We start from the raw sequence: 15,904 nt of genomic DNA, 5'->3' as shown, positions 1-15,904 counted from the left end.
TTAATGGGAACTTTACTGTTTAACATTCCCTGCTTTAGATCAGAATTCTCTACGGTACAGCGCCTGTGCTCTAGAGGATCATGGTCTTCAGGAACCTTTTTCCAGTGGACATGAAGTCCTTCCTCCTGCAGATCAACAGGTTCAAACCCCTCCAGCTCCAGTCCACCTCAGTCCAGTCAGTCCAGAACCAGATCACAACAGAGTGGACGTGACAACTGAGGGTGAGTTTACAGCCATAACCTCAAACATTTCACTCACTGCTGTCCATGCTTGACATTTCATGTCAACTAAAATGATTCATCTTTTAACAGACAACATTCTGAGCCATTATGAAATCGGCAGAAAGCTTGGTGAGGGAGGATTTGGATCTGTCTATGAAGGGAAACGATTGGAGGATGACCTTGAGGTATCGTCATTTCCTTACAATATTTAGCTAACAAATTGTTTTGTCTCACTATATCCATTTCAAGTCCTTTTAGTGTTTATTATTTTCACTATTTAGTGCACTTGATATGTTGGAAATGTAACAATTGTTTTTGGTTGATCAGGTGGCTGTGAAAATCGCCAGAAAGCCACGGAACATGAAATACATTTCCATTGTAAGTAGGCCACACTCGCTAAACTGTTCTTCCACAAATGAAAATGTGTAAACACACAGACAGCACTTTCTTTCTTCATGATCTTTCTTCTAGCCTGGTCATCCCGCACCCCTTCCATTAGAGGTCGGCCTGTTGGTCCTTGCTAACAGGGGCCCCAAAGTTCCAGAGATCATTGAGCTGCTGGACTGGCAGGACCAACCTGACCAATACATCATGATCTTGGAGCGTCCCTCACCCTGCCAAGATCTGTGTGATTTTTTGAACAGTCACGGCGGCACTCTCAATGAGGACACAGCACGGTATATAATGACGCAGGCGACAATGGCCGCTCACATGTGCTGTTCCCGTGGAGTTTTCCACCGAGACATTAAGTTGGAGAACCTGCTAATAAACACAGACACACTTGAGGTCAAGCTGATCGACTTTGGGTGCGGGGATTTCCTCCAGGAATCTAAATATGAAAGATTCTGTGGTATGTATTATGCATCAAACCTGTAGTTTTAGACTTCTAGTTTTAGAAGTTCTAGTGACAAGTTAAATTGGTATCATATAAACAATATCTCACTTTTGAAGTAGTATTTTTTTAAGTTAAATGACACCAGATATATATATATATATTTTTTTTTTACAAAGAAAACATGTTGTGGGATTTCAAGCTTACCCATCAAACATAATCTCTTTCCTTCAGGCACCGATGAGTACTGCCCACCTGAGTACTTCACAGAGGGCAAGTACCACGGTAAACCAGCTACTGTGTGGTCTCTGGGAGTGCTCTTATTCTTGCTGGTGTGTGGACGCTTTCCAAAACCCAGAGACATGCAGTTGATTGCTGACGACATCTGGTCTGAGCCTGGCTTGTCAAACGGTAAGATGGCATTCATCACAACAAAGAAGACCAATTATAATTTAAATCATACAACGATCTTACAGCTTAATACAAAGACAGCAGGTGTAAAGTTTAAAGTAATAATCTGACTTTCTTCCATCGTTCTGCACAGAATGCTGCCAGCTGATTCAATCCCTCCTGCAGAAAAACCCAAGCTGGCGGATTGATTTGAAGAAAATCATTTTCCATGAATGGTTTATGGTATTGAGCCTAAGATCAGCTACAAATGATTTTGAAGATATATTCGCTTTTCATTTTTAAAGATTTTAAAAATGTTTTCCTATTCCCCCCCCTAACAATTTATAGTCTTTTTCTCTTTGCCTATGTATTTTTGTGCATGTTTGTTTTTGTATTGTGAAAAGAAATGTCTTCTAATTGTAGGCGTCAGCATATCATTTCGTGGCCTAATACAAGTGGCATCCCTCCCTCCATGCCTTGGCTGGCGACTCTTGGCTTGTGGCAATAATATAAGCATCTGGCGATATTACTTGCCTAGGAACAGTACAAAAATTCCCCGTCACAGCTGACCTTAGGCAGAGCTGCATGTCATGGTCAGAATTCCTCTCGGCTGCCCCAGAAGTTGTGAAAGCTGCTCCTTCCATGGCCCACTCCAAAGGATGTTATTATTCATTAAATATTATTGTTCAATAAATATTATTTTATATAAATAATATTGGCATACCTGGTATTGAGAAATGGTCTGTGTGTTAATGGTGGGGATTTTTCAGCAGCTTCAGTGCAGGTTACATTGACTTGACCTAGAGAAATAAAGCTCTAACAGACGCAGGTAATCACGCTCTATTTCTCTCGCTCTCATAATACTCTACTCTATTGGACTAATACACTAATTACTTTATTGAAGCTGCCCAAGCCATCATCGCCACTAGTTCTAAAGTGGCATTTCACTCGTATATACTTCACAATATGGAAGAAAAGACTACTTCTGTTTTATACTGACTTTAAAACAGTTGAGAGACGTCTGCATTACTGATATTCTTCACTGTATGGCAGATATGCTTCACGTGTCCCTTCACCAAACAAAACATTTGACGTTCTGAACTTTACAATGGGATATCTTGGTATTATGGACCTGTCAATGATGAAATAGACTGTTTTTTAATCTCTAAATCATCACATACAGATCATAATTCATTCTAATTAAAAACACACATCTATTCTCCACCCACAAGTAATCAATTACTCACTGTCACTGTAAAGTTACTAGACTCTGAAACAGCCTCTAAACATTTAATCAGGAGTTTTACATACAGTAAAATTCCCCATTAAATGTACCATAAAAATATTATATAACATTTTGTTTTATGAGAAGAAAAAAAAGTGTATATTCCACAGAGTAAGATAAACTAAATACTTATAATATTAATTTTCACTGTATAGGTTGGGTCTTTATACATATAAAATGCCTAAATTTTAAGATGGGGTTCCCTCAATCATATTTAGGGGGTCTGTGGCATCTAAAGATTGAAAACCCTTAAACAACTATGGATTATAGTTTAGCAAGGTCCTGCAGCACAAGCCTCATTAGTTTGTATTAGAAATATAGTTTGTATTATGAGAATAAACATTCGTGTGCATATTTCATTGCAAAAAAGATGACATACAAGAATCAAAGCTTCAATAAAACCATGATGCAAAGTTCTTTAGAGACTTTGTGATCTATTTCCACGCTGAAGCACAATGCATTGTTGGGAGAAGTCTTACTGCATGGAAAGGATCCCCAGAGCCACTGGGAACTAACTGTTGATTTGGTCCTGGGGCTGAGGGACCCCTTGTGGAGTGCTGGGTAAATTACTTACAAATTGTAGTCAGTAACTGATTCCAAATTACATGACAAAAATTTTAGCAATGTAATCTATACTCATTTTAGGTATACTGTATTCTAACTACTTTTTGATTACTTTTGACCTAACTCGTTTATCACATTGATTTGAATATAATAATGTTGTACCATACTGATATAAAAATACAAATAGAAAGAAAATATATTCCATTCTTTGTTATTAACAACATGAAGTGCATTAAATATTACATTAGGTATGTCAGGGTTTCCCAGACTGGGGTTCCTGATGGAACTGCAGGGGTTTTTGAGTTTAATGAAAAGCTATTAAGTAATTAAATCATAAAAAAAATAATTTAAATAAATAATCAAAATAAAACATTTACTAAAAAAGATATATTTGTTTACATGTCATGTGACTATTAACCAACATAATTTTATTATTGACCTAACTTAACTTAAAATCTAAGGGCTTACTTCAAGTAAATACAACCTCATTTCCAGAAAAATTGGGACATTTTGTAAAATGCAATGAAATCAATAATCTGTGATTTGTTAATAATCTTGAACATTTATTTAACTGACAAAAGTACAAAGAAAAGATTTCCAATGTTTTGGAAACAGAGTTTCCAAACAGAGTAAGTTTATACAATTTGCATATTTCATTGCTGCCATATATGGTATACTTTTCTACACTCCTACACCATTTTGGAAAAAAAAAAAAAAAACTCAACTCCATCACATACAGTGCCACTTGAAAGTTTGTGAACCACTTGCAGAATCTGTGAAAATGTGAAAAATGTTAACAAAATAAAAGAGATAATACAAAATGCATGTTATTTTTTTATTTAGTACTGTCCTGAGTAAGATATTTTACATAAAAGATGTTTACATATAATCCATAAGACAAAAAAATAGCTGAATTTATTAAAATGACCCAGTTCAAAAGTTTGTGAACCATTGATTCCTAATACTGTGTGTGGTTACCTGGATGATCTACGACTGTTTTTTTGTTTTGTGATGGTTGTTCATGAGTCCCTTGTTTGTCCTGAGCAGTTAAACTGAGCTCTGTTCTTCAGAAAAAATCTCCAGGTCCTGCAGATTCTTCAGTTTTCCAGCATTTTTTGCATATTTGAACCCTTTACAAAAGTGACTGAATGATTTTGAGATCCATTTTTTTCACACTGAGGACAACTGAGGGACTCAAACACAACTATTAAAAAAGGTTCAAACATTGATGCTCCAGAAGGAAACACGATGCATTAAGAGCCAGGGGGGGTGAAAACTTTTTGAATTTGAAGATCAAGGTAAATTGTACTTAATTTGTCTCCGGGAAACATGTAAGTATCTTCTGTTGCTTCCGAAGGGCAGTACTAAATGAAGAAAATTGATATTTAAACAAAATAAGAAAAATTTGGACATCTTCATCCTGTTCAAAAGTTTTCATCCCTGACTCTTAATGCATCATTATACAACAGGGTTGAGTTATTAACTTGATTTATCAATAAACAACATTTTTTTTTTTTTTACAAAAATAAAGACAACAACAGACACAATTTGTATATTTATAACTTCAGTCCCATAGAAATGTGAAAATTATCATAAATGTTACATTTGTAGTCAAATTGTTCTGACGGACAGTAGGTAGATGTTTGTTTCATTACAATTTTTGTGTAAATTCCTTTTTAAACCAATAAAAAGAGTCCAAATATGAAAAAGCTTAAAATAATAAAAGGGCTTTAATGCCTGAGGTGGGAAAATATGATTTGTTGGAGGCTTGTTATGTGCCTAATGATGTGGGGTATTTCGAAATGTAATCATATGTAGTTCAAAAATAAAACAATCTAAGTTGAAATATTACCCGTCGAATATCGTGAATCTCTGGGTTGTATCTTTGAGATCAGTTCGTAATGCCACGTCATCTGATGTCACTGCCGCACCTGCGCAGCCATCTTGTACTTCGAGCGAGGGGTAGATCGGAAGGAAGGAAGAAAAGCAGAACAAAATAACAGTGTTTTGCGGTATATGGTCAGTAATGTCCGTCAAGTGACTGAATCCAACGAGAAGACAGTGTTGAGGTGTGATCGGAGGGGGTAAATCAGAGAAATCTGCCCCAGTGTCTCGGGATTCCAGACGGACAAGTCATCCTCTTCATCATTATCGCGTCTGCTCGCGGAGAAAAGAGTCCAATCTCCTGCTGAACACAACGACAACGATACAAACACACCATGAATCCAGAATAGTGAGTATTCAACGCCCAGGCTTTTGTTGCGGATGTCAGTGTTTGTATAATCATGAAGCGTCAGTGCCAGTAGCTTTGTCTAGCCTAAACGGCTAACAACGTCCGGAACTAACGGCGAATTCAAAGGATATTTGCTTATTCGGAGCCTCTGTTCAGAAAGTTTCTTACTCTAAATGACAGCATTATTCGTTATTAAACGTTTAAACTTCAAAACCGTCGCTATTTGGTGTTTATCGCACGTAATTTCAGCATTTGCCGTACTGCGTGACGTAATTTTTGGTGTGTTGCGTTGCGACGGAGTGACGTCATTAGTTTACTGAAGTGAAGCTGAATCCAGCTGTCAAAATGCATCTGGCATATGAGCGAATATGCCCTTTGCGCGCATGCACACCGTGTTTTAAACCATATACGACTACAGCTTGTCATTGTGAGGCATTCGAGTGTCATGTGTTTTTTATTAGGCCTGCGAATTGACAGTCAGCGTCACAGCTGGAAGAGGTCATGAAAAGGAGAAGCTTCGTATTTTCCGTGATTTCTCAGTAGCATGCGGTCAGCTTATTGGTCTGACTCAGTATACAAGTCTTTGGTTGAATAATTATGAATATTCCATGAATAGTGATAGATTAACACGAAATGTTCGCCATATCCATCAGCAGTATTTCACATGCTAATTCACTGGCAACACAAACATGTTTCAAACACTCCTCTGTTTGCCATTGGTCATTTAAATAAATAGTCCCGCCCCAACTCGTGCCATTGTTTGAACCAATGTTGTGTCAGGCCCTGTCAGGATTCTCAAACTTCCTTTCTTTATTGTGAATGGTGAAGTTATACATTTTACAAGTGTCAATACAAGGCTCATGTGATGGTCATGTATGTATTTTTGAACCTGAGTATAGAGTAAGGCGTGCTTGATGGCATTTGTTCATTGTCTGCTTCGTTAAGTACATTCTAGTGACCTTATTTAATTTGTTTTAGCCTATATCAAAATATATATGGATCATCACTGGCTATTGACATTTGACAAACCTACTACTATCCAGTTTGTGCTCTTTCAATTGCAAAAAGCGCTTGAATCAAATTTAGTTGTTAAAACTAGTTGAAATGCTTTACTTGTCTGAGATGAAGTTTTTGTATAACACCTCTTTACACATTTAAGCACTATGTAGATCATCATCAGCATGCTCAGTCACGATTGCTTCATGTGATGCAACGTTTCTCAGCTTGTCTAATGTTAGTACTTGAATTCAGTAACCATTGCGACAGTGTCTAAGTTTGAATTAGATTCTCTCAGCTGTATTTTGAGCTGGTGGCAGGGGATACTTTGTTTATGCTGATTTTGTTTTGAACCTTCTTCACCATCAGTTCTTGAACGTCGGTTCCTGGAAATGGCAGTTGATTTTGCAACTTGTAATCTGATGTAGTTGTCTTTTCAAACCAGTTAACATTTTAGCAAGACTAATGGCACATTTACTATATCAGTTTAACCTCTTAGAGCCAGATGTGGTGTGATATATGATTATTTCAGTGAGATGTAGTGTCGTTGATATGTTGATAACACCATTCTTAAAGGTCAGTTTACTGAGTGCGAGGAGAGAGTTAGTTTTATGTTCACATGATGAGACAAACAACCTGTTAGATCTGTATGTATTCAGTATCATCACTAAAGTAACTATTATAGCATTGTTGTCTTTGATAATGAAAAGTAAAAGTATTACCGGTATGAATTGTTTTCTACAAATGAAATGAAGCTGAAATAAAAAATATAAATATTAGATGAAAAATTTATACAACATAAACGAAAATTAGAATTGAAACCATAAGTTGAAGTACTACAGTAACTAAAACTGAGATGAAAATAAATTGAAATTAAATAGATGTATTAAAACACAAAGCATAACAAAATTACATAAATTAAAATGAAAACTGAACATATAAAAATAAAACCTAATTTAAGGTATTAATAAATATTATAATAGTAAAATAATGCCGCTGTATAAAGCTCCTAGATCACTCATAATTTTCCACAGCTCATGTTGTCTAGAGTTTTTTCTATACTGAAATTTCTTGTAAATATATTTGCAGGGTTTCGTCAGGAGAACAATCAAAAAACACATTAAATAACAGTACAACGCACTGAAGGGATGTATGTCTATCCCTCACAGCCTCGCTTTCATTCCCGTTAAAAATCAAAGATGGCGCTGATGTGAATAAGCTTTATAATGTGATTAAAAACTCATTTGACTAAGAAGGTTAAATTTATTCTGAAACTAAAAATTGTAAATATTCTCGTTGATGTATTTAATGTGTTGCTATTGTGTTTCTCCATTTTAGCGACTACCTGTTTAAACTGCTCCTCATCGGTGACTCTGGAGTTGGAAAGTCATGTCTTCTGTTGAGATTTGCTGTGAGTACATGCACAGATGGCTTGTTTTGTCAGCTTTTGCTGCCAAACATCAATGAAAGATCAATTGAAGTCATGCAGCTAGTCTGCAAATGATTTAGAATTGACTAAATGTATTTCATAGTAGATTATTTATATCCACAAATGTAAATAGTCTGTTTTCATTCACCTTTCTGTTTGGGTTGTGGTCCTGCAGGATGACACATACACTGAGAGCTACATCAGCACCATAGGTGTGGACTTCAAGATCCGCACTATTGAACTTGATGGAAAAACCATTAAGCTACAGATTGTAAGTCCATACATCCTCCCTCACAAGTTCTGGGACAGCATGACAGTCACTAGTATGCACGCCAGTACATTATGCTGACCTGATTTCTTGGGTCAATAGACAAATCTAGTAACTCATTACTTTGTACATGTGAAAATGGGGCCAAACCTGTTATAGAAACATGCATGGTTTGACATTACTATAAATTATCTTCCTTTTTTTTTTCTTTCTTGCTTTCTTTCTATCTCATAGTGGGACACTGCAGGGCAAGAAAGATTTCGAACCATAACCTCCAGTTACTATCGAGGGGCTCACGGTATCATTGTGGTTTATGATGTCACGGATCAGGTGAGACATCGTCAGAAGTTCTTCCTTATCTGGCCCAAATTTAACAAAGCACACTCTGCAACAATCAATAATGAATTTCTGTCTATAACATATGTTTACCACATATTTCTACAGTTCTGATGCTGTGTAAACTGGCGAATGTCATCCTCAGAAAACCTCTTTTACTTGATGACCCGCTTGTCATATTTGTGTTATAACACCAGTGTTAGTTTAGTATCATTTATGTATTATTGAAGTACTTGTTAATATTTTGAATTAGCTTTTATTTTTGTTTTCATTTTAGTCTTAAAGTTTTAGTAATTTTTTATGTGCTTTTGCCATTAGTTTCCATCTAATATTCTATTTCAGCTTTATTTCAGTTACTGAAAATGAAATGTAATGGTTTCAGTTGTAGATTACAATAACAACACTGGATAACATTGCTTTTATTATCACATGAACTGTTGAAATTGAGAGTTATTTTCTCTGTCCTGCTCTCTCTAAAGGAATCGTATAACAATGTGAAACAGTGGCTACAGGAAATAGACCGCTATGCAAGCGAGAATGTCAACAAGCTGCTGGTGGGGAACAAATGTGATCTCACCACCAAGAAAGTAGTGGACTACACAACAGCCAAGGTACTAATGCGTCAAAATAGACACATCTAATCTGTATTAGTCTGAATTTAAATCTCTGTTCCCTTTTATTTAATCAAAACAGTGGACTTTACAAGCCCAATTGCTTCCTATTTTTGTGACATTGGTAGCATAATACTTTCCCTTACTATTAATGCTGCTTATGCTAAAGATTTGAATAAACCCCCAACCTAATATTTAACCCATCTTGCACTATTTCTTTTATGGACATGAATGTTATGTCAAATTGTGGGGCTACTAAGCATTCTGATTTATGCTTTCACCTGGTAGATGATAAAACAGGCCAAAATAATCCCATAGCCTTGCGCTGTAGGAGAAAACCAGACTTAGCTAGAGGCCTGAATGTCATAAAGACTTGGCAGTGAGCCCATTTTGGCTTTGGCCATCAAGTAACCACCTTGCAACCAACCAGAACACCCTAGCAACTGCATGGCAATGCATGAACAACCACTCAGAACATTTCATCAACAGCATAGCAACACCCTCACAATTACTTATAACACTTTATGGTGGGCAATTCTGCACAGGCATACATTTTCTTCAGAACAAAAACTTGTTATCAACAGTCTTGAATACAGCCAATAAAGCTTTTTGATAATTAAAAGGATTAGTTCACTTCAGAATTAAAATTTCCTGATAATTTACTCACCCCCATGTCATCCAAGATGTTTATTTCTTTCTTCAGTCGAAAAGAAATTAAGGCTTTTGAGGAAAACATTCCAGGATTTTTCTCCATATAGTGGACTTCAGTGGGGTACAACGGGTTGAAGGTCCAAATTGCAGTTTCAGTGCAGCTTCAAAGGGCTCTACACGATCTACAGGTTTTTTGCCCTACCGTAGTACTTCCGCCTACGTCACGCGTGACCTTTCCAACATGATTACGAAATGTGTGGCGCATGGCAGAGCAGTGCAAGACGAGCATTTGTAATTAAAAAGTATATACATTTTTATTTTTTTTACAAAATGACCAATCATTTCTCTAGACAAATCATTTCTCTAGACAAATTGACCGATAATTTCTCTGGGATCGTGTAGAGCCGTTTGAAGTTGCATTGAAACTGCAATTTGGACCTTCAACCCATTGTACCCCACTGAAGTCCACTATTTGGAGAAGAATCCTGAAATGTTTTCCTCAAAAACCTCAATTTCTTTTCGACAAAAGAAAGAAAGACATAAACATCTTGGATGACATGGGGGTGAGTAAATTATCAGGAAATTTTAATTCTTAATTCATTTTGGGAGTTCGAAACAGCTTACCAAAATGCCAAAGCAAACTTTCTAGAAAAGTTTGCTATGGCTGGTAAACACCTTTATACTATCATTGGTCCGTGGCATTTGCACAATAGGTAGGTGTGTGCAGAAGCTCCACCTTCTTTCACGTGGAAATCCTTTCCAGTTAATTTCTCCTGTTCAGTTAGTCGAGGCCAGACGTCCGCCAGTGAAAACATGAACACATAGGAGAGCTGCTTTATAGTAGAAAATGAATGAAACCCACTTCTGATGAAACGAAACACTGACATTGTTTTTCATGTTTAATATGGTAAAGCTGCTTGATTTTGAGCATTCTATCTTAGAACTTCGCCGTGAGTATATCAGGGCCTTCACTGTTATATGGTAGCGGGCGCTGTTACACATCTTCTGAAAGAGTGCAGAATCTCCGGATCCAAAAACAAGCGAAGAAGCAGAAACAAGTGATAGAAGCATTGCTTATGCACATGTAAGCTGACACAATCATCAAACATTCAACAGCTTATAAATCAAAACTGCCTAATGTTACCGAATGAAATGTCGAACCCATGAAGAGGTTTAGGACTGTGAAGATTTGGGGGTGTTGATGGACTCGATCTACTCCATCTATGTTTTGATCATTGTTCTGAATCTGATCCGGACGTAGTCTTTGACAAAAATGCTATTTTCTCAGCTTTTTGTTCAAAATCTTGATTTTTTTTTTTTTTTAATGAATCATACCAAAATTCAAGTGTTGATTTAAAAAAAGAAAAAGAAAAAAAAGAATGCATGGAGCTAGAATAATAATAAAAAAAAAAAAAAAAAAAAAATATATATATATATAATATATAAATATATATATATATATAATTTTTGTTTAAAAGCAGAGGCTCTGTTGTTACTTTTGATATATTGTATGTTCTGATATTCATACAGCAAAATATTCTGGGGCCCACAAAAGTTTTGTGAAAATGATCAAAAGTGCTAGCGCTTGCTGGCAACTTCTTTTAAATAAAGCTGGCAGGGAAAGAGTTAAGGCCTGTTCACACCAATAACTATAATGATAACTATATTAGCGTCCAACGCGCATATCATCTGTCGCTTTAAATGCTCAAGCTCTTGACAGCGATTGGCTGTCAATATTTTTATCATTCATCAGCTAGAAAAAATCATTGTGAAAGTGATCAACAATATCATTTCTCTGTCTGGTTATCATTATAGCTGTGGTTTGGACTCTACTCTTCGTTTACATTTAGAACTATTTTTAAAACTGTATTTTTATCGTCATAATTGTCATCCTTGGTGTGAATGGGCCTTTTTACAGAAGTGCCAAGCATGAGAATGGGCAAAATAAAAAAGCGTTCTGAAGTGTCTCACTCTGGTTCTTTTTGGCTTCCAGGAATTTGCCGACTCTTTAGCAATCCCCTTCCTTGAGACGAGCGCTAAGAATGCCACGAATGTGGAGCAGGCCTTCATGACCATGGCTGCCGAGATCAAAAAGCGCATGGGCCCTGGAGCAACAACTGGAGGAGACAAGCCCAACTTGAAGATCGAGAGCACTCCTGTGCGGCAGTCTGGCGGCGGCTGCTGTTGAAGAGCCTGAGCGTGCACACACATAGACACACACACACACACTCACACACACACTCACACACACACACAACCATCCCTTTCCCCCTCAAACACATTTTCTCACACACCAAAAAAACAGCATTCTCACAGGAGGAACCACTGCATTAAGAGCCAACGTCTAACAGCCTTACGGCTTCATTTATGACATCATAGTCTTCTTGTTTTAATTATCCTTTCCCTTTTTGTAAGAAACCTCACCCCTTTTTCCTCCCTGTGCACATTAATAACCCCGCCCACTCCCATAGCCCCACCCCCTGTACTTAAAGTGGAGCTTTGGTACAGTCATATGTTTATGTAGAGATGTCTGTAATGAGAGCAGATGTGGGGGTGATTCTCAAATCCTCCTTTTAAACAACTAGCGAGGCTGTGTTAAGAAAGTTAACCTATCTCTCTAGTATTTCTAATTCTCTCTCACACATTGTCACTTGAATGAGGTTTTGTGGGCGAAAGCATGGCTTCTGAGGCTGAATCGACAGGAAGTCAACCGCATACAAAGTCGGCAATATTCTATACTTGTTCTCATCCTACTAGTATATTATTGTTATTATGGTGATTTTTAAGACTGATTTGTTTTTGTTTTTTCTGTAGGTTTTTGATTTTCTAATGAAGGCTTGTACAAAGGCTTACTGCTGTCAATGACGTAGTCTGGTTGGGGAAGGAAACAGATAGAGTTGGGGGTTTTTTGTTCATAATCTGGATTACGGGGGTCTAGGCTTTAGGTTGGTTGATGAAAGCTACTGTTCCCTCTATTACCTCAATGACCTCTGCTACTTTCGAGTGTTCGGCCATCACAGGTTCAAAACAAATGCACGAACACCATCTTGACTCGCATTGAGGTTGTTTCCCCCTGTGGTCAGCATGTTTTTGGCTTTGGTTTGAAACCTCAGATCTATATTTTGGTGTAATTTTACCATCTTGTTGAGCCAGACATCCACTAAAGCCAACCCGTAGTCCTCGCTGCTGCCAAAAACGGTCCATCATGCATTGTGTGTGCTTTGTATTTATTTAAATACGGTAAATATATTTGCATATTTGTAAAGGGCCTTAATTTCGCCACTAATGAAAGTGTGCTAGTTCCATGGATCTGGTTCAGTGTGCTGTTTTTGTGGGAATATTGTGTATTACATCTAGGAATATTGGGATTGACTGGTCCAGTGTAGGAGACCGGATATGACCTCCCATGTTCTTTAATGAAAAAAAAATATTCATACATGTAGATTCTAGCTTTCAAATCTACCTACTAATTGATGGACCTTTCTCAAAATAAGGGTCTCATTCAGGTGTTGCCTTTGGTGATCGAAGAGGTTCATACGGATCCTACGTGGCAACCTAAAGCCCCTCCACATGGTTCTATCTCATTAAGCAAATTTCTAACACAAACTGCAATTGATTGGCCTGATGACAGTGTTTTTGACCTGGCTGTTTTATTATGTACAATGTGGATCTAGAAAATGTAGATAAGAGTTTGTGAACTTCACTAGTATTAGTGCGTCACTCGGTCTTAATTAGGATAGTCTAACCATCGTGACATTAGATCAGTGTAATCTAGGTTTTACACCACTAACATCTGCCAATGCTAACATAACCGCACAATCTCATCACTAATGTTGTGTGGTGAATTTGCTTGTACTATTTTGTAAGTGAACTGGTAGCGTCGGGTTGGAGGGAGCAGTAGCAGGGATATGGGTGCGAGTGCAATGGTTGGGAAGGAGGGACGGGCAAGGGGCAACTGCATAAACTGTGTTTGGGAACATTCCTTTTGATTTTAAAACAGGTCTGTTGTGGATCCCGTGTTACGTCTGTGTGAAAATAAACAGTATATGAAAGTCTCATTTAAACCCTGCACTCATTCACACACTAAACAAGTGCTTTTTTGGATGCATTCGGAAGAGTCTGTTTTCTCAGAAGGATTGCTGTCTTTTGATCTATGAATTTAGAGTTTTGTGGTAATGTTTTGGGTTAGTGGAAAGATGAAGGGTTTGGGGTTGGGGGGGGGTCGATGCTTATGAATGTGATGGAGCGTTCTTATGCTTTTCGTCTTTTCAGTTTCACTTTTTACCCATGTCATTTGCACATCTAATTTTTTTGGATTAAGACACGGCGATGGTAAAATGGCAAGCACCTCTTTAGTAGTTTCCCTGTCTAATAATACAAGCTCTTTCTCTATCCCCCTTTGCTTGCTCACCCCGGTGCTGTTTCATAGCTGGGTTTGATCTTGTTTTCTCTTCTCTGTACATATTATAAATATATATAATAAAATGATCAACATGAGACTTAAAGATGACTTTTCCTGCTTGCTTTTCTGTTGTGTCAAGTGTAATATTGTGTGGGTGGTGTGGTAAGTATCACTTCCTGTACTAGTTGGAAATGATGACTGATCATTTTGAAAGCTAAATCTCATAAAACCTGTCAAGAACATGAACGTGACTCGTTTCACCCCAGAATCACAAAATATTCATGTCGATTTTAATGATAAAAATCATTTTGTCTGGATTGGATGATTCTCATTACTGAATTACAGTATAATTTAGAATGTAATGAGGAACATTATGTAGAATAATGAGAATTACAGACAAACTCGACAGTAAAACATCTGGACGCATTATAATAATGAGAATTGGGCAAGGAAATGTGCATAGTTGTCATGAAAATAATGTCAGAATCTATCTTGCTAGCTAGCTAGCTATCTGAGATTTACCCATTGTAGTGCTGGGGGTAACGTATTACAAGTGGATGACCAGTAATTTCCTAATACTAAATTCAGAAAAAACAGATTCTAATTTTTGGACCAAAAACTTCTTCACGTAATAACCTAGAATACTGTCTAACACTTGATGGCTGCTCTGTTAAGTCTTCGTCGTCAGTTAGGAACCTGGGTGTGCTCTTTGATACCAATCTTTCATTTGAAGGCCATGTTACTAGCATCTGTAAAACCGCATTCTTCCATCTTAAAAATATATCTAAACTACGACATATGCTCTCAATGAAAAATGCAGAACAGTTAGTTCATGCGTTCATGACCTCAAGGCTAGATTACTGTAATGCTCTACTGGGTGGTTGTTCTGCTCGCCTGATAAATAAACTACAGCTCGTCCAAAATGCATCAGCTAGAGTTCTTACTAGAACTAGGAAGTATGACCATATTAGCCCAGTTCTGTCAACACTGCATTGGCTTCCTGTTAAACATCGTATAGATTTTAAAATCTTGCTAATTACTTATAAAGCACTAAATGGTTTAGCTCCCCAGTACCTGAGCGAGCTCTTAACTCATAATAGTCCTTCACGTCTATTGCGATCTCAGAATTCAGGCCAGTTGATAATACCTAGAATATCAAAATCGGTAGATCCTTCTCCTATTTGGCACCTAAACTCTGGAACAATCTTCCTAGCATTGTTCGGGAAGCAGACACACTCTGTTAGTTTAAATCTAGACTAAAAACGCATTTCTTTAACCTGGCATACACATAACACATTACCAATTTATATTTTCAAATCTGTTAAAGGATTATTAGGCTGCATAAATTAGGTCAGCCGGAACCGGGAACACTTCCTATAACGCCTGATGTACTCGTTACATCAGAAGAAGAATGGCATCTACGCTAATATTAGTCTTTCTGGTTATCCCGAGGTTCACCGTAGTCAACCGGATCCGGGCCGTATCCAGGTGAGACCAAGGACCTGCGCCTTGACACGACCACAACGCAGCCCTGAAGTATCAGCAGAGATTGAGTCAACTAGATCATCCACTGTGAGGGCCTCATCGACACGACAGCCACGACACAGTTCCTCAACAACCGTCCATACCGCCGTGATGAATACGATCGTCAATTGGATGGAACTGGAATAGATACTTTGAATGTTG

The 15,904-nt window shown here is 37.5% G+C and overlaps 2 protein-coding genes across 3 annotated transcripts; both read left to right on the top strand.

Annotated features, from left to right (window-relative positions):
- The first annotated feature begins 310 nt into the window (after nucleotides 1-310).
- Nucleotides 311-2,080, top strand: LOC127515217 (serine/threonine-protein kinase pim-2-like). 2 transcript variants are annotated; one of them, XM_051898633.1, is made up of 6 exons: nucleotides 325-406; nucleotides 549-599; nucleotides 693-1,071; nucleotides 1,288-1,464; nucleotides 1,598-1,686; nucleotides 1,867-2,080. In XM_051898633.1, exons 2-6 carry the CDS (start codon nucleotides 582-584, stop codon nucleotides 1,891-1,893), a joined length of 690 nt encoding a protein of 229 aa, XP_051754593.1. In that variant the 5' UTR covers nucleotides 325-406; nucleotides 549-581; the 3' UTR covers nucleotides 1,894-2,080. The 2 variants fall into 2 exon arrangements, with proteins under 2 accessions (XP_051754594.1, XP_051754593.1); XM_051898634.1 differs by having other exon boundaries at nucleotides 311-406; nucleotides 1,598-2,080.
- A 3,141-nt stretch (nucleotides 2,081-5,221) lies between these two features.
- On the top strand, nucleotides 5,222-14,321 carry rab1ba (zRAB1B, member RAS oncogene family a). Its single transcript, XM_051898635.1, has 6 exons — nucleotides 5,222-5,525; nucleotides 7,860-7,932; nucleotides 8,126-8,221; nucleotides 8,453-8,548; nucleotides 9,034-9,165; nucleotides 11,810-14,321. The coding sequence occupies exons 1-6, from the start codon at nucleotides 5,512-5,514 to the stop codon at nucleotides 12,002-12,004; spliced, it is 606 nt and encodes a 201-aa protein (XP_051754595.1). The 5' UTR covers nucleotides 5,222-5,511; the 3' UTR covers nucleotides 12,005-14,321.
- The last annotated feature ends 1,583 nt before the right edge of the window (nucleotides 14,322-15,904 follow it).

This window comes from Ctenopharyngodon idella, chromosome 7, assembly GCF_019924925.1.
Source record: "Ctenopharyngodon idella isolate HZGC_01 chromosome 7, HZGC01, whole genome shotgun sequence".
NCBI lineage: Eukaryota > Metazoa > Chordata > Actinopteri > Cypriniformes > Xenocyprididae > Ctenopharyngodon > Ctenopharyngodon idella.
The sequence above is the reverse complement of the archived record's forward strand: the minus strand, read 5'-3'. Positions and strand labels throughout refer to the sequence as shown.